At 42.2% G+C, this 27,759-nt stretch overlaps 1 protein-coding gene across 3 annotated transcripts; it reads left to right on the top strand.

Annotated features, from left to right (window-relative positions):
• Positions 1 to 183: 183 nt before the first annotated feature.
• kcnd1 (potassium voltage-gated channel, Shal-related subfamily, member 1) lies at positions 184 to 26,327 on the top strand. Of its 3 annotated transcripts, XM_089007018.1 has the most exons (10): positions 184 to 412; positions 4,265 to 4,903; positions 6,068 to 6,313; positions 7,104 to 7,816; positions 19,396 to 19,558; positions 21,551 to 21,634; positions 23,072 to 23,167; positions 23,414 to 23,664; positions 25,089 to 25,305; positions 25,391 to 26,327. In XM_089007018.1, the coding sequence occupies exons 2-9, from the start codon at positions 4,748 to 4,750 to the stop codon at positions 25,294 to 25,296; spliced, it is 1,917 nt and encodes a 638-aa protein (XP_088863144.1). In that variant the 5' UTR covers positions 184 to 412; positions 4,265 to 4,747; the 3' UTR covers positions 25,297 to 25,305; positions 25,391 to 26,327. The 3 variants fall into 3 exon arrangements, with proteins under 3 accessions (XP_088863144.1, XP_088863136.1, XP_088863152.1); XM_089007010.1 differs by having other exon boundaries at positions 25,089 to 26,327; XM_089007026.1 differs by lacking the exon at positions 25,391 to 26,327 and having other exon boundaries at positions 23,414 to 23,567; positions 25,089 to 25,237.
• Positions 26,328 to 27,759: the final 1,432 nt, after the last annotated feature.

The raw sequence follows: 27,759 nt of genomic DNA, 5'->3' as shown, positions 1-27,759 counted from the left end.
TTGGTGTGATTGTGCATGTATGTTGAGGAAAAAGGGAAGTGAGAAATGACACCTAATAGATAGAGAGAGAGAAGCAGGAGGGTCGGGCAAGCCGGTAGAGGTGGAGCCTCCATTAGTATGTATCTTCTTGTGTGTATATTTTCGTGTGTGTGTGTGTGTGTATGTGTGTGTTTGCAGGGGAGAGAGAAAGAGAGCGAGAGAGGATGACAGCAGATGTGCTTGTTGCTGCCGCGCCAGAGCACGACAGCCCGAAAAGGAAAAAGAAGACTCGCCCACCATTCATCCTCATCACTCCTCCTCTTTCCATCCGGAAACTTCTTGTTCTTCTTTTTCTTCCTCGTCATCTCCATCCTCTTCTCCTCCTCCTCTTCTTCCTCCTCTTCCTGGTGGAAGGGCGTCAGAAGTGGCAGAGGTAAGTAGGATGAGATGTGCTCCACATTCAAGCGATGCCCAGAATAGATTAGGACAGAATAGAAGGAGAAGTTGAGCAGAAGCTTTAAACGGATGATGAACGGCAGCATGTTAGAAGGGAAGGAAAGAGAATACAAACACGTGCACGTGTGTGACGTCATCCAGATGGATAAATTAATGATGGACTTTTGGTGTGTTTACATTTCTGTTGGCTGGTGCGCACACACACACACATATGTGATTCAACTGAATATTTTATCAACACTGACACACACTTGGCTCCATTGTTTCCAATGGGCCGAAAATTAACCTTTATGGAAGCACCAAAGGCTTATTCAGTCGTGACATCCGAGTCGATACCAACTGAGTCAAATCCGACGTGGTTGGGGTTCGTTTGGCTCAATCGTTTTGGCTTTCATGCGAGTTGAGGAATGTGACTCTTTCCAGGATAGTGTGAATCTTTAAGATTCTCTTTCAGTCCATGTGAACCAGAATGAAGTCAATGAATGTGAGTCTGCTTTAATCACTTGGAGTCCACAGGAGTCATTTTGCTTCTGTGTGGATCAGTACAAGACACCTTGAGTCTGGTCTCTCAGTGTACGACTCCATGAATTGTAGTCCATTGAATCAGTTTGACTGATTGAAACCAGAATTAAGCAGCTTGATCCACAGTATAATGAATCAGTACAAGGCAGCTTAATAATAATAATAATAATAATAATAATAATAATAATAATAATAATAATAATAATAATAATAATAATACATTTTATTTCAAGCGCCTTTCAAAACGCTCAAGGACACTTTACAGTCAGAGGCAGGAGGGATACAATAATAAATAAAATGCAATTATAAATAGAAACAAGAGATAAAACTCATTGAATGTGAGTCCGAATTTATATTTTGGGCTCCACAGGAGTCAGTTTGCTTCTGTGTGCGTCAGTCCAAGACATCTTGGGTCTGATCGCTCAGTGTACGACTCAGTGAATCAAAGTATGACATATGACATTGAATCTTTAAGATTCCGTTTCAGTCGATTCGAGCCAGAATGAAGTTATTGAATGGGAGTCCGCATTGATCACCTTGGAGTCCACGGGGGTCAAATTGCTTTTGTTTGTGTCAATACAAGACAGCTTGAGTCTGTTTGGTCAACATATGACTCAGTGAATGAAAGTCCATATGACACTGTGTAAGTCGTTGCCAGTCACTGTGAGTGGAGTCAATGAGTACGTGAATCTTTAAGATTCCGTTTGAGTCAATTCAAGCCAGAATGAAGTCATATATGTCATTTATCAATGAAGTCATTGAATGCGACTCTGCTTTTATCACTTGGAGTCCACAGGAATCATTTTGCCTCTGTGTGGATCAGTACAAGACACCTTGAGTCTGTTCAGTCAATGTATGACTCAGTGAATAGAAGTCCATATGACACTGAATCTTTAAGACTCCGTTTGAGTCGATTTAAGCCAGAATGAATCATTGAATGCGAGTCCGGATTTATGATTTGGAATCCAAGGGAGTTAGTTTTCTTCTGTGTGGGTCAGTACAAGACAGCTTGATTCTGGTCGGTCAGTGTATGGTGTACAGTGAATCAAAGTCCATCTTCTTCTTTTCCTTTCGGCACTGAATCCTGAAGATTCCGTTTAAGTCAATTCGAGCGAGAAGGAAATCATTAAATGTGAGTCCACATTTATTACTTGGAGTCCACGGGAGTCAAATTGCTTCTGTTTGTGTCAATACAAGACAGAGTGAGTCTGTTTGTTCAGTGTACGACTCAGTGAATCAAAGTCCATGCGACACTGAATCTATAAGATTCCGTTTGAGTCAATTTGAACCAGAATGACGTCATTGAATGTGAATCCAGATTTATCATTTGGAGTCCACAGGAGTCAGTTTTCTTCTGTTTGTGTCAATACGAGACAGCTTGAGTCTGTTTGGTCAACGTACGACACAGTGAATCAAAGTCCTTACGACACTTTGTGACTCTTTGCAAGTCACTGTGAGTCAGTGAGTGCGAGTTGCTCAGTGTCCAACCAAGGCTGTGTCGATGCGAGTCATCAAGCGGGCGTCCAAACAAACAAAACAAACAAACAAAGTCGGTGTTAGTCTGTTTTGAAGAGTCAATGTGTGTCTTGAAGCATCCCATCTTTCAAATTGCAAATGATACGCCAGTGTGAGGGAAGTGAGGCCGTAACCCAGGACTAGGGTGATCCTTTTGAGTCATTCCGAGTCGTTACCAGTCGACGTGAGTTAATACAAGTCAGCAAGAGTCGATACGAGCCAGTTTTGATGAGTCATGAGAGCCGAATAGTCTTTTCTACCCTATGCGCGAGTCTGGGTCTATCTGTCCGAATTCGTTTGAGTCTATTGAAGTCAGTGTGAGTTCACTCAGTGACTTGGGTGAGTTTTGGAGACTTTATTTCCTCATGTGTGAGGTTGGAGATCGGTCCCAATGAGACAGAACACGAGGACGTGATGTATAAGGAAGCGGAAGGGAGTCGTGTTGCATTCAGGTGTGCTCAGTTTGGTCAAGTAACCATTTTCGGTTGTAAACCCAGGCATAAAAAAACAAAAATCTTTGGTGGAAAACCGAATTGGTCCACAACCGAGACTTTCGAAAACCGAGGTTTGACTGTATAAGAGCCAAACATGAGGACTGATGCATGTTCGGAGACTGAAGCCTGAAGTAAGAGAGAGAGAAGCGGGTGGAAGACTTCTCCAACCTCACACATGAGGAAATAAAGTCTCCGAAACTTGTTGAATCACGCTTAGGAAAAAAAATCAGACATTGATGACATTGATTATAATGGGAAATCACTTTTTGATCAAATCGATTCTGGAAACAGGTGTCTGGAACAGATTATGGTCGAAAACTGTTTGTTTTCGTCTTCACATTTCCGTTTTTTTTCCCTGTGTAAATCCTCATGCTCCTTCGTACATATTTTCGTCTAGTACATGCGTGTCAATACGCGTCTGCTTCTGTTGGCATGTTTCGATCTACATGCTTGTGTCACTTACACATGTTTATGCTTTTTTCTTTAAACTCTTTAAACTGTACATGTTTGCGGGTTTGGATCCTCAGCATCCTATGATTTTCTACATGTGTCTGGTTACATGCTTCTGATTTCATGTCAAGGGGTTCGTGGTACTGTTGGCCTCAGGTTAGAGTTTCAGGCCTCTCTCCTCAACACACACACAGCGCAAGTCAAAAGTGTGTTCATGAATTATGAATCAAACTTTCAGCCTGACTGGATTCTTCTGACTAGCTGCGCTCACGTGCATGCATGCACACACACAGTTGCCTGGTCGCTCTCTCTCTCTCTCTCTCTCTCTCTCTCTCTCTCTCTCTCTCTCTCTCTCTCTCTCTCTCTCTCTCTCTCTCTCTCTCTCTCTCTCTCTCTCTCTCTCTCATTATCTCTCTCTCTCTCACTGTCTCACTCTCTTTCTCTCTCTCATGCTCTCTCTTTCTCTCTCTGTCCCTCTTTCTGTCTCTTTCTCTCTCTCTCCTTCTATCTCTCTCTTTCTCTCCCACTCCACCACTCTCTTTTATTCACCCCCCTCTCTTTTTTTCTCTGTCTTTCTCTGTCTCTCTCTCCCCCTATCTTTCTTTCTTCCTCTCTTTCTCTTTCTCTCTGTCGGTCAGTCCCTCTCTCTCTCTCTCTCTCTCTCTCTCACTCTCTCACACATACACACACGCACGCACACACTCAACCACACACACACACCGAGTCAGTAATCAGATTACTGTAGATTTTTTGAGAGCCTTCTACCCGAGGCCTCCATCCTTTTTTCTCCCATGTCTCTGCTCCTTCTCAAATTGTCCCTATTTTCCTCCCCGCTCTCCATCTGACAGAACGACCAAACATGGACGCCGACCCGCCACCAATGAGCCAATGAGAGCGTCGAGCAGCAACAGGAAGTTAGGACCAGCGAGGACGAGGGCGGTGGCGACGCGGAGCCGCAGATGAAACCAAGAAACACTTAGAAGAGGAGGAGCAGGAGGATATTGTGTTGAGCTTGCAAGTTCACCGGCATCATCACAATTTAATAAGACTGTGGCGTCGCAGGACACGCCCACGCATACCAACACACACCGACACACACTTTTATTTGAATCTGAACAGCGGCTAAGTTGTTGTGCTTTGTCACCGCGAGTGACATCCTGCATTTTTTTTTGAATGACGTGACGCCCAGCGGTGACTAACCCCCCGCCCCCTCCTCTGCCTCCCTATGCCATTCCCCCTCATCAAAATGACAACCCCCCATCATACCAGGAAGTCAGGGCAGGGTCAGTGACGTACCCCAGAAGCCCAAGTGCGATTGGGTTTGATGCAAAATGGCGGCCGGTGTGGCAACATGGCTGCCATTCGCGCGGGCGGCGGCCGTGGGCTGGCTGCCGCTGGCCAAAAAGACTATGCCCAAACCTCCAGTGGACAACTCATCCAGATCCGACGAAATCCTCTATGTCAATGTCAGCGGGGTTCGCTTTCAGGTAAAGGGCTCCAAAAATTGTTGCAACCCTAAACAAATACTCTTGACATAACCTTGACAGATAGATAGATAGATAGATAGATAGATAGATAGATAGATAGATAGATAGATAGATAGATAGATAGATAGATAGATAGATAGATAGATAGATAGATAGATAGATAGATAGATAGATAGATAGATAGATAGATAGATAGATAGATAGATAGATAGATAGATAGATAGATAGATAGATAGATAGATAGATAGATAGATAGATCGATAGATCGATCAAGGGTCAACTGTGTTTGGTCATGTGACACTCACAAAATGAGCTCTGAGCAAGTGTGATGTAATTTTTGGTTTACAGCCAGTGGCAAAATTACCCTCCAAATTGATGAAATTCGCTGCTTAATGGTCATATTAATCAGAATGTCACATTCAGATACATGTAAATGACACAGAATATATTGTCAAGAAATTACAGGAAGTGACTTCACTATGAAACCAACCTCAAATCCAACCCTAACATATGCTTGAAGGGTTCGAGTTTATTTAAGTTTTTATCGATTCAGAGGCTTAATCTGATGGTCTAAATCAAATGGTGAACATTTATAGCAGGTCAATCAGAGGTAAATGGTGGCAAGTGGGTTGGTGCTGATTGAAAAAAAAAAAGTTATAGTTCAGATTAATGGGAGAAAAATGTCTGTCTATCTAACTTTCTAGCTAGCTAGCGATCAATCTATCTAGTTGGATGGCTGGCCTACCTATCAAGTTATCTAGCTATTGAGCTTGCGGGTCAGGGAGATATTTAGCTTTCTAGCTATCTCCCTATCAATCTATCTAGTTAGCGATCAATATATCTAGTTAGCTGGCTGGCAGCTTACTAGCTAGCGATGTACCTAGCTACCTATCAATCTATCTAACTAGCTGGATGTAGGGTGAGATGGCTAGCTACTTATCTAGCTAGCTATCTAGCTACCTGTCAATCTCTCGAGCTAACTAGTTAGCTACTAGCTAGCTACCTATCAATCTAGATGGTTGGCTGTCCGGCGAGCTGGCCAGCTAAGTCTTATCCTGACACTCAATCACTCTCACAACCTCTTACTCTAAAGTAAGAAAGTCTAATCACATCCTCACCATTCACTCGTCAAATATTTGTTTGTTTGTTTGTTTGTTTGCTTAGACATGGAAGAATACACTGGACCGCTATCCCGACACGCTGCTAGGCTCTTCGGAAAAAGAGTTTTTCTACAACGACGATACTCAGGAGTACTTCTTCGACAGGGACCCCGAAATGTTCCGCCACATCCTCAATTTCTACCGTACAGGCAAGCTGCATTACCCACGTCACGAATGCATCCAAGCCTTCGACGAGGAGTTGGCCTTTTACGGAATCGTGCCCGAAATCATCGGCGACTGTTGCATGGAGGTAAGCAAAACTCTTTATTTCTTCTTTGTAATTTCAAGGTCTGAGAACTGCTGGCCTTGAGTGGTGGCTTGGTGTCTTGTGGCAGCTTGATGTGAAAGAACTGTGTTGAAGTGAGTTGAGGAGTTGCATTTTGAAAACAAGTTGCACTTCACCGCCATCGTGTTTCTTGACGTCGCCAAGGAACTACAGTAAAGTCTCGTTATATCGATATTCTCGGGAGTCCGAAAAAATATCGATATAACCGGGACTATCGATATATCCGATCCTGCGCGCATGTAATTTTCTCCTTGCGTTCATGGAAATAGTATCGTAATAAGCGGTACTATCGATATAACCGATATCTATATAACGAGACTTTACTGTATGTTGAATTGAGTCGGAGAGCTTCATTTTAAACAAAAGTAGTGATTTACCACCACATCTCATTTTTAGCTGCAATTGGACTGTTTTTTGTCTTTTTCCTGTCTTTGTTTTGGATTGTTTGTTGTTGTATGAATTATTTTTTTCTCCATGTCACGATTGTTTTATAAAAATGCTTTATCAATATGATTGACTTGAATTGAGAATTTTGATGAAATGAACCAAAGAGTACTTTAATTGCTACCGTTGTCTGTGTTGAAGGGCTATGTGTGGACAAAAATAGTATTTTGACACCTTGACGTGGTGCCAAAGTACTTTGTTTATGATGAATAGAGTTATACCGCTTCATTTTGATAAGTATGTTGGTTCGTTGCTATTTTTTGGCCAATCTGAAAGCTGACTGTATATACCCCGCCTTTCTGCTTCCAAGGAATACCGAGACCGGAAAAAGGAGAACCAGGAGCGTCTAGCCGAGGACACGGAAGCCAACGAGGCCATGGACGCTCCTCTGCCCCCTCACAGCACCCCCAGAGAGCGTCTGTGGCGAGCTTTCGAAAACCCCCACACGTCCACCATGGCGCTGGTCTTCTACTACGTGACGGGCTTCTTCATCGCCGTGTCGGTCATCGCCAACGTAGTGGAAACGGTCCCCTGCCGGCCCCCCAAGGGTAGCGTCAAGGACCTTCCGTGCGGCGAAAAGTACCATCTGGCCTTCTTCTGCATGGATACGGCGTGTGTGCTGATCTTCACCTTTGAGTACCTGATGCGACTGTTCGCCGCCCCCAGTCGCTGCAAGTTCATGCGCTCGGTCATGTCGGTCATCGACGTGGTGGCCATCATGCCCTACTACATTGGCCTGGTCATGCCCGAGAACGAGGACGTTAGCGGGGCCTTCGTCACGCTGAGGGTCTTCCGCGTCTTCCGGATCTTCAAGTTCTCCCGTCACTCCCAAGGTCTGAGGATTCTGGGATACACGCTCAAGAGCTGCGCCTCCGAGTTGGGCTTCCTTCTTTTTTCCCTCACCATGGCCATAATCATCTTCGCCACCGTCATGTTCTACGCCGAGAAGGGGACCAAGGGATCCACCTTCACCTCCATCCCAGCTTCTTTCTGGTACACCATCGTCACCATGACGACGCTAGGGTGAGTCGCCCCTTCCTTCGTTCGCTTGTGTGTCGCCATGGCGACCGCGAAACACATTTTGGTGTCTCCTACCGAGCCGCGCCGCCCACGCCGCGCTACTCGAGCGCGGCGACCAATCCGCGTCCTGCCGCCGCCCACGCGTATGCAGTGCGGTCGTGCCATCTTAGCGTCGTCGCAGATGGAGAAACACACACTTTCGGCCTTCCAGTAGTAGTGAGTCACAGCAGGGGGTGTGTAGCAGGGGGGTTATGAGCTGCGGAGCGTGTTCTTTGTTGTGGCATGTCAGAATCTGCTGGATCAAAGACAGCCTGCGGTTGTCTTTGATTGTTGTGAGTCACAACATCTGGAATAGTGAGTCCAAGTGGGGCCAAGGGGCTTTCATTTTGGGCATCACAATGCAAAAGAACTACAGTAAAGTCTCGTTATATCGATATTCAAGGGAGTCCGAAAAAATATCGATATAACCGGGACTATCGATATATCCGACCCTGTTTGCATGTAATTTTCTCCGTGCGTGCATAGAAATAGTATCGACATAACCGGGACTATCGATATATCCGATATCGATATAACGAGACTTTACTGTACCATATTTTCCATACTATCAGGCGCACCGGATTATAAATTGCACCTTCAATGAATAACACAGTTTAAAATGTTGATTTCCCCGAGCAGGATTTTACCATCATTTTCCGTTTTTTGAAGTCAAACACGAAAATAGAAATTGCAAAAAGTATATAATGTGGGGTATTTTCTACATTTTTATGAGCTCAAACATATTGCAGGGTTTTATTACAGGTTATCACAATCCAATCATAAATATCATTTTGAAAGTTTACCAATCTACTTTCTTTAAAACATTTATGTTCCTTAGGAGTTTTCATGGAATATTTTGAAATAAAAGAATTTATGTATATAAATTTTAGATACAAAAACAAGCAAAACAAAATCTGATCATTGTGCCAAGAACAGAAAATAGCGGTGAAATATAGATATAAACATTTTTTTTGCAACACTCAGTACAAAAACAAGCAAAAAAAGCCAAAGTTTCAATTTTTAGTCATTGTGCCAAAAACGGAAAATTAAGGCAAAATCCAGAAAACTTCCATCTGGTGAAATAATTTTAAGAGATTACTGAAAGGACAACCGACGTCACTTTTTTGTTTTTTAACTGACATCAGAAAAACGTTTGATAGCATCTAAAATACCCAAAACACGCAGTATGATATTTTTATTCAAATGCAAAACACCAATAAAAATGACTTAAAATGTCCAAAATCTGCAAAAAAAATTGAGCTGCGAATTGGGCATTTTCAGAAAGTCCCGCCCCCAGTTCGTGACGTCATGCAAGATGTCGTGTCTTGCATTGCTGGAGAATCAAAACAATGGCTTCATTTTCGGAGAATATGCTTTCTTGTTACACATCCAGTTATGAATATGATTCAAATAGTTCTGAAGAGGAAAGCATACATGCAGTCAATTAAACAATTTATTCCATGCCATTTTGAGGCAACATTGGGGCAACAATGGATAATCAGAAGAGGCACAAAATGGCGACCTCCAGTGGCCACCTCCGCTTCCACAGGCTGATAAATTCCTCACGTGGAGCTTGGACTCCCTCTTCTGGTGGCTTTTGGGTGCAACACGGTTCTCAGACCAAACATGTACAGCAAAATACATTGACGTGATGGAAGGATGCCACAATGCGTCTTTTTTACGGTCAGGGGGCAGTCCTTTCATGACGTCACGTACGGACTCGTCACCAACTCAAAAACAAGACTTCCAGAATATTCAGCGCGAGTCTTAAAACGTAAAATATAGCTATATGCCGTGGAATCTTTGTAAAATACGCTCAGTAGAAGTAATTTGAAGTGATTTTACAAATTATGGACACAACTTGTCCGGAGGCGTCGGTTGTCCTTTCAGTGATGATTGAAATGAAACGTCGTTTTACATATCAAACATGGACGGCACACTACTTCTGCTACATGGCTGCTGACAATAATTGCAAGACCTTTTGCGAGTCCATATTACAAGGCACACCGAATTATAAGGCGCAGGGTCATCTTTTAAGAAAACAAAGGCTTTTTGGTGCACCGCATAGTCAAGAAAATACGATATCTCGGTGGAAGTTGAATGAAACAGCTTGAGAACTGGCAAACTGATTTTCCTACGCAGCAACCCGTGCGCTCGATGTCAAAATCAACTGATTTTAATTTTGGTACCCGGGCGAATCGAGTCGAGTATGCTTGGGGGCACGATATGACTCACTCATTACGGTACACAACCTCCCCCGCGATGCAATTGATAATTCCTTACATATGTTGCTCCTTTTTCGTGCTGGGTTAAGTGTAACTTAGCAAGTTGCCATACCTATTAGCAAATCTTGCAATTTGGCGGCAAATACGCCGACATTTTCAACAATGTGGGACAATAACAATTTGTGTGAATCACCGGAAAAGTCCATTCATGAAAAAATAAAATAAAAATCATGACCACTTTGACCCTGTGGTGGTGACGAGTGCATTTTAGGAATCTTATGATTGTCCACGTCACATCTGCAAGGGGGCGAGTGGTTAGCACGCTGGCTTCAAAGTGCAGAGGTCGTGGTTTTAAGACCCGGTCCAACCTCCCTGTGTGGAGTTTGCATGTTCTTCCCGGGCCCGTGTTGGTTTTCTCCGGGTCCTCTGGTTTCCTCCCACATTCCAAAAATATGCATGGCAGGCTGATTGAACGCTTTTCTCCCAAGCTGTGATTGTGCGAGAAGAGGGTTGTTTTTCTCCGTGTGCTCTGTGATTGGCTAGCAACCGGTTCAGGGTGTCCCCCGCCTCGTGCCCGAAGACGGCTGGGATAGGCTCGAGCACCCCTGGTGACTCTCGTGAGGATTAAGAGGTCTGGAAAAGGGATGGATGGACATCCGCAAGGGTGGATCTTGCACTACCTTCCAATGTCAACCTCCAAATGTTATGATTTTAATGCAAATGAGGTCAGTGACTCCAAAAAAGCTACAGTGAGACCTCAACTTACGAACTTAATTGGTTCCCAGACAGAGTGTGTAAGGCGAAAAGTGTGTATCTAAAAAAAAAAATCCCATAGGAAACCATTAAAATGGGAATAATCCGTTCCGGGGTTTCCATAAAATATACCTTTCTCCTAAATAAGCCTTAAAACTACACACAACATACCTTATTCTATGTATAATAAATGTGCTATTGTATTGTAATGAAAGAAATACACTGCGTTGTATCATAAAGTCACAAAGAGAGGCACATTACATGAGGACTGTAATTAAAGAAATTAAAGAAAACTGTGCTGTAAAATAAAGTTTTTTTCAACTTCTTCGATTGCCCGAGACCGTCGCTTTGAGAGCACGGAAACACCTTTTGCAACAAACACACCTTTGATGGCTTCTCTGTTCCGGAGAATGGGAGCAATGGTTAACTTAGCATAGCCGTGCTCGGCCACTAAATCACACAAACGCACACCACGTTCGTGTTTTTCAATTATCTCCTTCGCAGCGACGGTGATTTTATTTTGTGTCTTCTTGGGCTGAACACGAGCCTGTGGTGGGTTTTTTTTTCGGTCCCATCATAGTAAAATTATCAGCAAAAAGCTCCAAGTAGGCGATCGACGTGTGCATTCAATGAGAGGGGGTGTGCAAAGTAGCGTCGGCTGGAGCGCTGTTCGGTCGTGTGCTTCCGCCGAAGATCACTCCGCCTCGCCGTGGTGGGTGTGTATTATGAAAATAGTGCTTATTATAAGGTTTAATTTTCATAAATTAGAGGTTCTTAAGACGAAAAGTTTTTAAGATAAGGTGTTTGTAAGTTGAGGTCTCACTGTACATTCAATTACACAATACCACAAACACCCACTTTATGCCCAATCCGTCCTCCTCAAAGTCAAGCAAAATACCAAAAGCAGCAAACTACTTGTACTTTGTCTTTAAGAGACCAAATCACAGAAGCTTCATCTTCTCCAATTCTCTTTTTCTTCACCGCTCTCTGTTTGCTAACTTTGTTATCACAAGCACTCTGCATCGCCTCACCTTTTTTTTTCTTCTTCTCATCGTCTCGTCTTTTTTATTGCTCTGCTCCCCTGGAGCGGTGGCGGCGACCGTGACGAAGAACTTCTAGTTTGCAACAATAAAACTTTATCATGAGGCGCATCCGATCGCTATGTTGAGTTATTCATGAGTAAATGCGTTGTGGACAGACAGAGAGGCGGGCAGACAATTTTCGGTCATTATTGGAAATGAATATTCATTTGCAAAGGACACCAATCATGCAAATCCGTCTATGTAAGCTCTCAGTCGTACAGGAATGGTCCATCGATGAAAATGTTTCTTCAGCTGTCATCTGTAGTTCTTTGAAGGTGTCGGACGTGTCGCTTCTCATCCAAGAGGCTTCGTCAGCGAACTAACATTTTGCTGGTAGCTCTGGCCCTATACATATATCCCGAATGTCCAGAGGTGGCGGTGCCAGACCTCTGCTATTATAGGTCCCTGTTCTAAGGTTGGGGGGAGCAGAGGACTATTTCCTGAGGCAACACTGATTACTTCTATTGTCCTGACTGATTATGGTAAGCACGATCCAAATTAAACCTCACACCACCATGGCGATTTAGTGAAGGGTTTTGCTGTTTTATAAAACTATCTTCTTTTACTCCCCTTTTAAACCATCTATTTTCTTTCGCTAAGATTTTAACCTCATTGTCATCAAATGAGTGGTTGCTAGCTTTTAGGTGCATATGTACTGCAGATTGAGGCCCACTAGTACTATCCCTGCGATGGATCGTGCTGACAACACACTTCTGAGATTGTTACCACATAAGCTTAGTTATGCTGATTAGGTGATACCAAAGCAAATGGGGCAATCAGGCCAGTCGTAGACCATCATCAGTCACGACAATAGTGGTAATCAGTGTAGCCTCAGGAAATATTCCTCTGCTCACCCCTACCTGAGAGCAGGGAAATATCATAGCAGAGGTCTGGCACCGCCACCTCTGGACAGTAGGGATATATATATATAGGGCCAGAGCTACCAGCAAAATGTTAGTTCGCTGACGAAGCCTCTTGGATGAGAAGTGACACGTCCGACACCTTCTATATATATATATATATATATATATATATATAGGGCCAGATCTACCAGCTAAATTTTAGTTCACTGACGAAGCCTCTTGGATGAGAAGCGAAACGTCCGACACCTCCAAAAAAGTACAGATGACGGCAGAAAAAAACCTTTACATCAACAATAATGCAAATGCTTTTTTTTTAATTATGAAGCAAATAAATGTCATTATGCAACATCTCATCTATTTTAAATAAAGGCTTAACGCGCCACATTGGTGACCCCTGAATTAGCTTGCGAGCTGGACGGACGGACAGATCGGAAGATAGATATGACATTTTATTCAAAGTGTGCTCTATAAATAACCGCAGGAGCCGAATATAGAGGCAGACTTTTATCTCCGCTTCTACTTTAAATTCATCTTTTTTTAAACTTGCACCGTCGCGTTCAGCCTCCCCCGTCAGACATCAGCCGACCATGTCGGAGGGCTTTTGGCGATCCAAATTGCCAGGGGGGATTCATGTCCCTGGTGAACAGGTCATTTACCATGTGTCGCAATAAAGGATCAGGTCTGTAAGGAGAGGTGTGGGGGGTAATCTGGACCCGTCACCGGAAAGCATTCATAGAAGTGAGGCATGCTACAGAGTACTTCTTCTACAAATAAAGTACTGAATTTTCTGGACTATAAGGTGCACCATAAATGGATGGTGTATTTTATAACCTTTTCCACTTATAAATGACACCAGATTATAAAGTGCACCTTCCAGAAATGACCTATTTTTAAAGGACAACCGACGCTTTCGGACAAGTTGTGTCCATAATTAGTAAAATCACTTCCAATGACTTCTACTCGGCGTATTTTACAAAGATTCCATCGCACATAGCTATATTTTACGTTACACACAGCAAATTAATGAATAACTCGTTTTCAAATCTGAAGTCAAGAATAATAACTTTTATTGTGGTTGACATCCAAAAATATGACATTTTGGCTCAGATTTTAGCAATCATCATGGAATTTAACAAGTTGGACTTGCTTTCGCGGGCCGAAAAAAATGATGTGGCGGGCCGGATTTGGCCCGCGGGCCTTGACTTTGACACCTGTGCATTAGACGGACGCTGCTGCGCTAGATTGCATGTCAAAATAAGGGCAGATTTTGCCATCATTTTTTTTTTTTGCTCTCAAACATGTAAATAAAAATTGCAGAATAGTATAATGTGTGGTATTTTCTCCACACATTTCTCCACACATATAATGTGTGGTATTTTTATGAGCTCAAAAATATTTCAGGGTTTGATCAGAGTTGATCACAATGCAATAATCAATATCATTTTCAGAGATGACCAAGCTTTCTTCTTTAAAATATTGCTTGGGGGTTTTCGTGGAATATTTTGGCCTTAAAATCCTCAGAAATAAACGATTTGTTGAGACACAAAAACAAGCAAAAAAAAACACTAAATTTTCCATTTCTAATCAATATGCAAAACATGGCCAAATAATTAACAGATTACAACATGAAAAGCTGTTTTACTTATATTTTGGCATTAAGGTTTTCAAAAATAGTTTTTTGAGACACTAAATACAAAATCAAGCAAAAAAAACCCGCAAAATTTTCAATTTCTAATCATTGTGCCAAAAACGGAAAATGATGGCAATATTGAGAAACAATTCCACCCAGCGAAGTCATTTTAAGAGAATATTAAAATGAATCACCACTTTATATATATTTTGGCCTTAACATTTTCAGAAATAAACAATTTTTTTGTTACACTAAATATAAAACCAAGCAAAAAACGTCACATTTTTCATTTCTAATCATTGTGCCAAAAACGGAAAATTATGGCAAAATAGAGACAAAAATTCCATCCTTTGAAGAAAATTAGGGCTTTTGGGTGTGCCTTATAGTCCCAAAAATACGGTACTCTTTGTGTCACTGTACTTTTCACCCGGGTGTATAGCAGTAAGTGTTGCTTTTCCAGATGAGTGCTGCTGCATTAATGAGGAAAGTAGTAAATATTTCGACATTACGTACATTGCCGTATCAATCAGAGGAGTACGCACTGCTAAATTATTGATCTGAACCAATCTGATTGGTGTAACTGCCTTATTTAATTAAATATGTTTGACTGACATCTGATCGTTTGGTTGGCATGTCCTCGAGCGTAGCTCCATCTAGTGGATGCATTGTCAATTGTGTATTATCATACGGAGCGCCCAATGTAAGGAAAAAAAATCCAAAGTAGGCCATTCATTAAATGTGCGCCATTTAGTGGTGAAAATATGGTACAATAGAATCCCGCTAACATGGAAGTACATTGAAATCTAACGGCTAGCGAGAAAGTGACATTTTTGGCAGGTGGGGAGAAAACACGGAACGAGCATCCTCCCTCCTGCAACTTTCATCGTGGCTTTATCAATTAAACATGGTTGGCAAAGAGGCGGGGGAAGAGCTCACAGAGGATGAAAGATGCTGGGGACGAAGGGAGAAAACGAGGACTCCATCGCTCTTTAATACAAACTGGAAGTCGTCAGCAAATCCTCGTTAGTGAAACCGTTGTGACAGTGACCACGAAATAACGAGACATATCCAAAAACGTCACTGTCTTTATGAGATGATGACCAAGAGAGTGCGACTTGCAAGCGAAGAGTCAACGACTCATGATGGGAAAACGAAGCTTCGTGAAGCAATGAGACTTTTTATCCACATGGTTCGCTCCTCGGGAGTCGGAAAAAATATCGATATAACCGGACTATCGATATATCCGATCCTGCGGCATGTAAATTTTCTCCTTGCGTTCATAGAAATAGTAATAAGCAGTACTATCGATATAACCGATATCGATATAACGAGACTTTACTGTAGCTTCATTTGTTCTTTTGTACCATCATGTGGAAAATAAATGTCATGACAGAGACAGTGGTTAAAACGTTACATGGATTTGATGGGGTTAAAATGTACGAAAGGGGATTAGGGGCCAACCAAGAAAAAAACCAAAGTTGTCAGTATTCTCACTTTTATCTCAGAATTCAGAGAGACGTCCGAAAGCCGAACAGTCAACCGCAGTACGACCGGCAAGTCATCAAAAGGCCTTTTCACGCTGCACTAAGCAGCGTGTCGTCGCCGAACCCGCTCATTGTGCGCATGGGCTGAGGTGGGGGAGGGGTGGAGGAAGGGACCGCAGATGCAGCCGAGCTCGTGCCAGTTCCACGCAGGAGGCTTTTAAATTGCTCCTCGCTCGGCCTGAAATAAGACCACGAAAGCCGTCCTGGTGCAACTGGAGCTCACGAATGAGTTCCCACCGGTCCATTAGTGTGCGATGCGCCCCGTAGCCTGTTTTGATGCGACTCATCTCATCTTTCTTCTCTTGAAAATGAGAAAAAGGGGGCTTTCTTTTTGAACATTGGCGGAGTCATTCTTGACGAGCGGGGATTTGGGGGGGTTGTCAGATTTGGCCCATGGGATCATTCTATATGGCCCGCAAAAGCAAATGAAGCATTTACATCATGCTTGAGTTCAACACTTTGCTGAGTTGATGAAAAAACACTGTTGACAATCTTGGTGATGACTGGAAGGTCTGAGACAGTATCTGTAGTTTGCAAACAACCACAGCCCCAACGTTCTCAATATTAAAAAAAAAAAGGTTTGACAGCATGGCGGCTATTTTCGGGTTTAAGGAAGACCGCCTGACTGACGGGAGCGGTCGCTGTAACTCGGTTCAAACCTGTATCTGGTGTGCAAAGTTTTTAGCAAAGGTGGCTAGATTTGGTGTGTTAAACATATGCGGGGGGGGGGGGGATCTTGGCTTACGTTCTTTACATATAACGGCAATTAATTTAAATACGTTTCAGCCAGCTATTCTGTTTTCACGTTTGCTTTTTTTGTTTAATTTTCAACTATTTTAACCAAAACACACGTTTAGTTTTGGTTCATTTGAATCATGCATATCAAAATTGAATGGACATTGAAAATTGAAATTGAAGATTGACTTCAGTGTTTTAACCCTAACTTTTTAGTAACAGTTGAACAGAAATAATTCGTCTTTTCTTGATTGTCGCCATTATATTTTGACCCATTTCAACTTCAACCGATAGTTCAAAAGCAGAGTGTAGACTGGAAGGTTAAATATCCCATCAATCAGGCTCCACAAATAACCCGCACAAGTCATCTGTACACTTGATGCAAAAAGATATCAACCCAGCTAAACAGATCACAATTGATGAAGAACTAGATACAATTATCACAGAGAAAGCACCTACAAGGGATCATTCCTCAAGATGGTGAAAGAAGAAGCCTATGTTCCTCATCAAATGTTTAATGCTGAGGAAACCGGACACTCCATTCCATCAAGCCATTAACGACCATCACAAAGGTGAATAAAATGACTTTATTGTATAGTACAGTTTATTTCTTTAATCATAATACTATAGCACATTTATTATACATAAAATAAGGTATATTTTTGTGTAGTTTTAAGGCTTAGAAAATTAGAAAGTAGAAAATTATATTTTATGGGACCTGGGAACGGATTATTCTCATTTTAATTGTTTCCTATGGTAAATTAATTTTTGGGATACACACTTTTCGCCTTACACACTCTGTCTGGGAACCAATTAAGTTCGTAAGCCAAGGTCCCACCGTACATTGAAAATCACTGTCACCTATTCGAGGCGATATAGCACAATGCTCAATGTACGACAACTGTACTTTTGTGTACATTATGCTTATCGTTTGGCTTGGTGAAGCATCACTTGATGAAAAGGTTTCTTCAGCCGTCATCTGTACTGAAGAAACCTTTTCATCGATGGACCACTCCTGTACGACTGAGAGCTTACACAGACATGAAGCATCACTTGGAATTTCAATGGAACTGAGTTATAATAAATCGCAAAATACAAAACAAAAGCCTAGAGAACCTGGAGAATCAACTGAGAGGGCGATAGTGAAAGTGGAATTCTGACAATTTTTCACAGTCCTGTTTGTAGCGCACAGGAGGTTATTTATTTACGTATTTATTTATTTTTTGTTTGTCTATTTATTTATTTGATTATTAATTTCTGGGCCTATTTAGTTATGCTTATATTTCTCTGTTTATTTATTTTTGTATTTATTTATTTATTTATTTATTTATTTATTTATTTGTCGATTTGTTTATGTGCCTATTTAGTTGTGTCTATTTATTTATTTATAGGTCTTTATATCTTTATTTATGTATATGTCCGTTTATTTATGCATTTATTTATTTAACTATTTTGCCTATTTGGTTATGTATCTATTTGTTTATTCATTTCTGTATGTACTGCATATGTCCCATAATATGTCCAATAATGTATGTATGTATTTATTTATTTGCGTGCCTAACTAGTTATTTATCTATTTGTTTATTTATTTATGTATTTATGTGTCCATTTATTTATTTATTTATTTATTTATTTATTTATTTGTTTATGTATTTATTTTCAGTTATTTATAGCTTTACTTATTTATGTGTCCGTTTATTTATTTATTTATTTATTTATTTATCTATCACACACACACACACACACACACACACACACACACACACACACACACACGATTTATTTATTTATTTATATTTATTTATTTATTTATTTATTTATTTGTCTGGTCCGGGTGAAATGTACCATAAATGAATTAGCATTGGGATCAAGCAGAGCGCTTCATTGGTCAGCTCGCCACTAATGGAATGTTTCCCTCTTTTTTTTCCCAACTATCGGGCCTTATCTTGAATCAGCTTGTTTACTTTCAGGCCCATTAGAAGACTTTGCGTCATTCCTTCCTTTTCTCTGCAGTATCTCTCCTTATGTCCTGATTTGCTTGTTTACTTATCTCCTTGCGGTGGTCTTCGCCACCGAGGAGATTGCCCGTCAGATTTGTGTGTGAGCATGACTGCCATGGTTGCCATGGCCACCATTCAATACTCTGACATCTTTTTTTTTCTTTTTTGACAAGTGGGGGTGTCCTTTGTCGTTCTTCGAGAACATTCCTTCCTCAGAGACATAGTCCCATGATGAAATATTTAGACAGTAAAACCGGGATGACCCGGCCCATCTGGGACCTCCCACTCTTTATTCGTCCTGTCTGACCACTCGGGTCTCCTGTGAAAGTGTGTGTGTGTGTGTGTGTGTGTGTGTGTGTGTGTGTGTGTGTGTGTGTGTGTGTGTGTGTGTGTGTGTGTGTGTGTGTGTGTGTGTGTGTGTGTGTGTGTACGATTGCGTTTATGCTACATGGGGATGATATGTGACATGACGGTGACATCAGGCCGTAGGATGATGTGACATCATGTGACCTCAGGTGGCATGAATAAGACATCATGTGACAAAAAGATAACATCCGGTCACAAGATGGCGTCGGGCGATATGGGTAACGTGACTATGACGTACCTCTGGGTAACATCATTACGTACGGGTGACTCAAGGATGCGATCATGTGACATGACATTTCCCGCCTTGGAAGCCACAGTTCCTCATGTCAACATCGCGGTCCGCAGTTACGGCGACATGGTTCCCAACACCATCGCCGGCAAGATTTTCGGCTCCATCTGCTCCCTGAGTGGCGTGCTGGTCATCGCCCTCCCCGTGCCCGTCATCGTGTCCAACTTCAGTCGGATCTACCACCAGAACCAGCGTGCGGACAAGATGCGAGCGCAGCAGGTAAGAATGCCATAAAGCAAACCTCACTACACTCCTGTAAATGCAAGTCATACAACTACATTACTCTCAGTAACCACACAAACTACACTACTTCATTCAACTACAGCAGAGGTGTCATGTCATCGGGCCACATTGTAGTTACAGATTCCTCTCGGGGGCCATTATGAATTTGAGGAAGCCATTAGTATGTTTCACCACCCCGCAATATATTACATACAGAACGCACAACAAATTAATGAGTGACTAGTTTTCAAATGGGCGCCTGGTAGTTGAGTGGGGAGCACGCTGACTTCACAGTGCAGAGGTTGTGATTTCAAGACTCGGTTCGGCCTCCCTGTGTGGAGTTTGCATGCGTGGGTTTTTTTCCGGGTTTCCTCCCACATCACAAAAAAAACATGCACGGCAGGCTGATTGACCACTCCAAATTGTCCCTAGGTGTGAGTGTGAGAGCACATGGTTGTTTGTCTTTGTGTGCCCTGAGATTGGCTGGCAACCAATTCAGGGTATCCCCCGCCGCGTGCCCGAAGACGGCTGGGATAGGCTCCAGCGCCCTCCGCGACCCTAATGAGGATGAAGCGGTCTGGAAAATGGATGGATGGATAGTTTTGAAGTCAAAAATAATGACTGGTATTGTGGTTTACATGGGACAATTTGACATTTTGGTTCGGGCTTTAGCAAGCATCATGGCACTTGACATGCTTGTTTCGCTTTCCTGGGCCGAATAAAATGATGTGGTGGGCCAGATTTGGCCCTCGGGGCTTGGCTTTGACACCTGTGAACTACAGTATACGCTCAATCTACGGTACTGTGACTGCAGTACTTCCACGAGCCTTCTCTCACTACAAAACTGCTCTGACTCTACAATACTACAGTGAGACCTCAACTTACAAACTTAATTGGTTCCCAGACAGAGTGTGTAAGGCGAAAAGTGTGTATCTAAAAAAAAAAATTCCCATAGGAAACCATTAAAATGGGAATAATCCGTTCCTGGGTTTCCATAAAATATACTTTTTACTAAATAAGCCTTAAAACTACACACAACATACCTTATTCTATGTATAATAAATGTGCAATTCAGAATCAGAACCAGAATCAGAATACCTTTATTCGTCCCACACTGGGGAAATTCGCAATCCACAGCAGCAATTGAAAAGGGATGGAGTTGGGGTGGGGTGAAAGGATAGAAAACAAGATATTCTAAGCATAACAAAATAAAAATGTCAACTGTATACTGTGCAAATTAAATGTGCAAAACCGTTCCATAAGAGAAAACAAACTGTACATAGTGCAGAATCAAGAAATGAAAAAGAATGAATTGTATTATAATGAAAGAAATACACTGCATTGTATCATAAAGTCACTTTATTTACATTTGTGATGGTCATTTATGGCTTGATGGAATGGCCTTGGAGGTCGAAGGTCAAAGGGAATTGCTGTTTGGAAAGAGAGGCGCATTACATGAGGACTGTAATTAAAGAAATAAACTGTGCTGTAAAATAAAGTTTTATTTACATTTTTGATGGTTGTTGATGGCTTATGGAAGGAGAGTCACCTTCCATAAGGACTGTTGGTAACTTAACCTCTGGTGCCGTTCGGTCGTGTGCTTCCGCCGAAGATCACTCCGCCAGCCGTGGTGGGTGTGTATTATGAAAATAGTGCTTATTATAAGGTTTAATGTTCAGAAATGTGACGTTTGTAAGACGAAAAGTTTGTAAGTTGAGGTGTTTGTAAGTTGAGGTCTCACTGTACTTTCCCGACATTACTCCAACTACGCTGCACTAACTATACTACGCTACTCTCACGATATGATTAGCTGATGACGGGCAGGTGTCGGAAATTGCCCACTTCTGCTGACGACTCGACTTTGGGCACATGACAGCACTTTAACGGACGACAGGTACCAGGCTACTGTCTGTCTCGCTCTCCCATAACCGCAGGGTGTTTTGCAAAACAACTCAACAGCACAACGTCAGCAACACGTCTGTGTTTCAGAAAGTGCGCTTGGCCCGAATCCGCATGGCAAAGAAAGGAACGACCAACGCCTTCCTGCAGTACAAGGAAGATCGAGCCCTGGGGGTGAGATGCGCACACACGGACACAACAGATGGCATATCGTTAGCGTTTGGCGGATAACCTGTGAAATTTTGGAATTGGTTTTTAAAACAGAATGAAGCTACAACCAATACAAAATGATCAATACAAATCACATTGCAGAATGTCACACTGGACACTTTCTGATTGTTCATGTGTGTTTTTGTGTGAGCCTGTGTGTTATTTTGGGCGTGTTCATGTTTTGTGTGTGTGGCTTTTGTGTGTGTGTTTTTTTTTTGTTTTGTGTGTGTGTGTGTGTGTGTGTGTGTTTTGTTTATTTCATGTGTGTTTTGTGCATGTATGTTTTGTGGCTTGTTTTGTATGTGTATTGTGTGTATATACGTTTTGTGTGTTTGCATGTCTCTTGTGTGTGTGTGTGTGTGTGCGCGCATCTCGTGTGCGTGTGCGTGTCCTGTGTGTGAGTGTGTTTGTGTGTGTGTGTGTGTTTGTGAGTGTGTGTGTGTGTGTTTGTATGTGTGTTGTGTGTGTTTATGTTTTGTGTGTTTTTGTGTGTGTGTGTGTTTGTGTGTGTGTGTGTGTGTGTGTGTGTGCTTTTGTTTTTTTTGTGTGTTTTGTGGATGTATGTTTGTGTGTGTGTTTTTATGTGTGTGTGTGTGTGTGTGTGTGTGTGCATCTCTTGTGTGTGTGTATGTCTTGTGTTTTTATGTGTGTTTGTTTTGTGAGTGTGTGTGTGTGTATGTGTGTTTTGTGCATTTATGTTTTTGGGGATTTTTTTGTGTGTTGTGTGTTTGTGCGTTTGTGTGTTTGTGTGTGTGTGCATCTGTCTTATTTGTGTGTATGTTTTGTGTGTGTGTGTGTGTGTGTGTGTGTGTGTGTGTGTGTGTCTTTTGTTTATTTTATGTGTGTTTTGTGCATGTATGTTTTGGGGTTTGTTTTGTATGTGTATTGTGTGTATATGTGATTGTGTGTGCGCATCTCTTGTGTGTGTGTGTGTGTGTGTGTGTGTGTGTGTGTGTTGTGTGTGTGTGTGTGTGTTGTGTGTTTGTTTTGTTTTTATGCATTTGTGTTTGGTGTGTGTGTGTGTGTGTGTGTGTGTGTGTGTGTGTGTGTGTGTGTGTGTGTGTTTTGTGCATTTATGTTTTTGGGGATTTTTTTGTGTGTTGTGTGTGCGTGTGTTTTGTGTGTGTGCATCTGTCTAATTTGTGTGTATGTGTGTGCGTGTGTGTGTGTGTGTGTGTCTTTTGTTAATTTTATGTGTGTTTTGTTGTATGTTTTGTTTGTTTTGTATGTGTATCGTGTGTATATGTGATTGTGTGTGTGCATTTGTGTGTGTTTTGTGTTTTTATGCGTTTGTGTTTTGTGTGTGTGTGCATCTGTCTTATTTGTGTGTATGTTTTGTGTGTGTGTGTGGTTTTGTGTATGTTTGTGTGTGCGTGTGTGTATACGTGCGTGTGTCTGCAGGACCGGGACAGTGACGGCGGCGCTCTGTGCGTGAGGAACAAGTCGGCATTCGAACATCAACATCATCACCTTCTTCATTGTTTGGAGAAGACCACGGTCAGTAGAAAATGCTTACTTAGTTCTCTCATTATCATCATTCTTTTGTCATTCCACATACAAATAATAATGATGATGATGATGATAATAATCATAAAAGTCATAATTGAAACAAGCAATGCAACAGCATAGAAGAAGCGATGAGATGGCTAGCAAATATCACAAGACGGCCATCTTATGAAGCGTCCCGTTAGCCGTGTGTGTTAAAAGTCACAGCAGCGTCTGTTCATCGCCCTTCCCCCGCAGAACCACGAGTTCACGGACGAGCTGAACTACAGCGAGCTGTGCATCACCGAATCGGTGGCCTTCCGGACGAGCCGCAGCACCTCCATGTCGAGCCAGCAGGGGGCTCCAAACCACTCGACGGGCTGCTGCCCCCGCCGCGTCCGTCGACGGGCGGGTATGCGGCTGGCGAACTCCACCGTGTCCGTGAGCCGAGGCAGCGTGCAGGAGCTCGACACATTGCACGGAAAGGGGACACCTGGCCCACCGCAGACGTAAAAGCCCACAAAATATCACCAAATATCATTGCGGCCCTTGCGGGAATGCTGAAGCACATTCACACGTTACTCTTGCACGCTCCACAGAAGTCGCAATACGAGGTTTTAGGAAGTTCTTGCTACTTTGTGGTATGTCTTGAAGAGTTCAACGGTTTCAAGTTGGTATGGATCGAAAATTAGCCATCAAATATATAAAATGCAACATTCTCGTAATTAAAGCATTTTAATGTGGAGGGAAAAGTGGGAATTTGAGGGATGTGAAGTGAAATAAAATAACATAAAATAAAATGTTACGATGTTATATACATCTGTGTAAGCTCTCAGTCGTACAGGAGTGGTCCATCGATGAGAAGGTTTCTTCAGCCGTCATCTGTACTTTTTTGAAGGTGTCGGTCGTTTCGTATCCTATCCAAGAGGCTTCGGCAGCGAACTAAAGTCTATATATATATATATATATATATATATATATATATATATATATACAGTAAAGTCTCGTTATATCGATATTCAAGGGAGTCCGAAAAAATATCGATATAACCGGGACTATCGATATATCCGACCCTGTTTGCATGGAATTTTCTCCGTGCGTGCATAGAAATAGTATCGATATAACCGGGACTATCGATATATCGATATAACGAGACTTTACTGTATATAGTAAAGTCTCGTTATATCGATATCGGTTATATCGATAGTACCCCTTATTACGATACTATTTCTATGAACGCAAGGAGAAAATTACATGCGCAGGATCAGATATATCGATAGTCCGGTTATATCGATATTTTTTCGGACTCCCGAGAATATCGATATAACGAGACTTTACTGTATATATATATATATATATATATATATATATATATATATATATATATATATATATATATATATATATATATATATAGCTATATGCTGTGGAATCTTATTAAAATACGCTCAGTAGAAGTCATTTGAAGCCATTTTACAAATTATGGACAAATTATGAACTTGTCCGGACACGTCGGTTGTCCTTTAATAAATATAAATAAATAAATAAATGGGCGAATATATAAATGTGGCCATTCTGCACAAATGTGATGTCATTTTAAGTCGACAGCGAGTGTCAAAATGGCCGCTGCCATCTGCTGGCAGCAGATGGGTGGGTTTTGTTGCTGAATATTAATCACAATACCGTGAATAGACTCAAAATGTTTCCAAAATGCCATTCCCAAATTTTGACAATCTCATCTCCAAATGGAAAAAATAGATGTACATATTCATATTCACCAAATCCTTCCACCAGAGCTCGAATAACATTTAAAAATTCCCCGTCTACTTTTCAACAAATTCGCTGATCTCCATCACATGAGTGAAGTCTTCAGCATTCACGCGCCATTTGAACACAAGTCATTTCTGAGCCGCCGGTGCCGTTTGTGTTTCAGTCGTTCCAGCCTAAACGCTCAAATCAACCTGAAGCTGAATTGCGGCGAGCAAGACTTCAGCGCCGCCATCATTAGCATCCCCACGCCGCCCGCCAACACGCCCGATGAGAGCCTGCCGCCCTCACCCGCCGCCATCCCGGGCGGCATCCTGCGCAATACGCGCGCCACCGCCTACACCCCTGATGCCGTCAAGATTTCCTCCCTGTAACCACTGCCGGTGACCCACCCATGTGACCTCTTGCCTGATGCCAAGGACAGTGGCTGGAAAAAAACAAATAAAAACACGCACTGTGTTCTTCCAGCTTCCTCCTCTGCCGATGCTAAAAGTTGACATCAAAATATGCAAAGCGAGAAAGCAACAAAGTTGGAACAGGATGCCATGTTTGTGAGACGACAAACGGAACAAAAATCCCCCAGGTCAGCTTCCTTCCATCATACAACAACGAGCTTCTTACAACGCTAATGTGATGACGTTGAAGGAAAGGAAAGCAACGTCAGCACGAGAAAGAAGGAACATGTCACGCGTAGCAATTCGGTTGGGCTTTTTAGTTTTCAGCTCGCAGTTTTGGGGGTTTGAATTTGGGCTGCGGCCTTCCTATGCAGTTTGCAAAATGCAAAATGTTGCTGTGCTTGCATGCATTTCCCCCTTGCCGTTTTCTGGTAACATGTTAGCATGAACAAATTTGCCGGCGGTGTCGATATCAAAGGGAGTGCTTAGTTTGTCTGTGTTCAGACACAAACTGGCGACCAGTCCACCATTTGTCAAAAACAAGTTGGCCTCATTTCCGGTCCTCAAGAACTCCTATCATGCCCCTTTTATATGTCGCCCTCCGTCGGTCAAAATAAGACGCAACACGAGGAAGTGACGTCAAAGGAAGCGGAGGGGAGTCGAGTGGGTGGTGCGTTCAGGTGCGCTCAATTTAAGTCAAAAATTGATTTTCGGTTGTCAATCGAGGCATAAAAAGCCCGAAATATTTGATCGGAAACTGAATTGGATCAGAACCGAGGTGTTCAAAATCCAAGGTTTGACTGTCAAAACTTTATTCGACAACACTAATGCATCAATCACAATGAGACATGAGGAAGTGACGTCAAAGGAAGTGGAGGGGAGTCGAGTGGGTGGTGCGTTCAGGTGCGCTCAATTTTAGTCGAAAACTGATATACAGTTGTCAATCGAGGCATAAAAAGCCCGAAATATTTGATTGAAAACTGAATTGGATCAGAACCGAGACGTTCAAAATCCAACACTAATGCATCAATCACAATGAGATGAGATGACATGAGGAAGTGACGTCTCAGAAAGCTGAAATGAGTCAAGTTCAGGTGCGCTGAGTTGGCTGGAGAACCAAATTTCGGTAGAGAACTGTGGCATAAAAAAATCAAAATTTTTTGGTCGAAAAACAAATTGGTCGAGAACCACGGTGTTCAAAAACCCAGGTTTGATTGTAATTGGTCGCCAGTCAACATCTGGAAACATGATAGACAACAAATGGACTATTTGCCAGCCAATCGCAGTCCAATCATTATTTTCAAATGTGCTGACATTTTTCAGACTGTCGATTCATGAACATGAAATTTGAAGGTTTTTGTTTGGGAGGGGGGGGGGGGGGGGGGGTGGAAGAAAACTGAAGCTAAACCCGACTGCCTGCTAGCTGAAATATTAATGCTGCTTGTGCACGTGGCCACCTTCCCTCCGTTTTCCTTCTGGGCTACTCGTAAGCGATGCCTGCGTGAGCGTTTGACCAAGCACAAATTGTATCATTTTGTATCATAGACGTTTACCTGCACCCGTCAATCAATTCTGCCCCCCCCCCCCCAAAAAAAAAAAAAAAAATAGAAGGAAAAGAAAAGGTCTGGACATTGCAACTCGGTCTGTGCATGAGCCTCGTAGGACTTCAAATTTAGTTCCAAAAAAGATACAACGAGGCAGAAACTATTTTGTTTTCTTATTTTGCATGACAACTTTCTTATGATTTTTGTTTTTATTTGACCGCCGAGACGTGGCATCATTCAGGAAAAATCCTGGCCCAGAATGCTGAGAGACGTCACTACTATGCATGGATACCGTTGTAGGTATTTGATCTCAACGCACTCTTTGTTCACTGGACTTCTTCTGACAGGCTGAATCGATATTAGGTGAACCGTGCTAATATTAGTGCTGTCCATGCTAATTTTGAGAAAACTTTAGCATCAATACGATGACACAAACGACCTTTCTGTCGTCTCGCTACTTCCTGTGCGATGATAATGTCTCTTGTAGTATGAACGACACTAAGATTGCTCTAAGAATCAACGACGAGCAAGAGAGGCATGACATAGAAGTATGGACGGTCTTTCTGTTATGTAACAGTACCATTGTGCAGTGGTGCCAAGTGGATAGTCAATATGGCTGCAAATTAGCATCGGGGTTTGCTAATGCTGATTTACGGAAAGAATCGCATGTGATATAGCATGGAAGCCAAGGGTGTCAAACTCATTTTATACCGCGGGTGGTATTGTAGTTAAGGTTTCCTTAATGTTGGGAAGCCATTAAAGTGTTTCACCTACTCCACCTACATATAACGACTGTTATTGTGATTTACATGGAACAATTGAAATTTTGGTTCGGACTTTAGCGAGCATCAAGGCCAAATTTAGGGCCTTGACTTTGATTCCTGTGATGGAAGCGGAG

This window comes from Hippocampus bargibanti, linkage group LG01, assembly GCF_051943395.1.
Source record: "Hippocampus bargibanti isolate YZ-2025 linkage group LG01, ASM5194339v1, whole genome shotgun sequence".
Lineage (NCBI taxonomy): Eukaryota > Metazoa > Chordata > Actinopteri > Syngnathiformes > Syngnathidae > Hippocampus > Hippocampus bargibanti.
The sequence above is the reverse complement of the archived record's forward strand: the minus strand, read 5'-3'. Positions and strand labels throughout refer to the sequence as shown.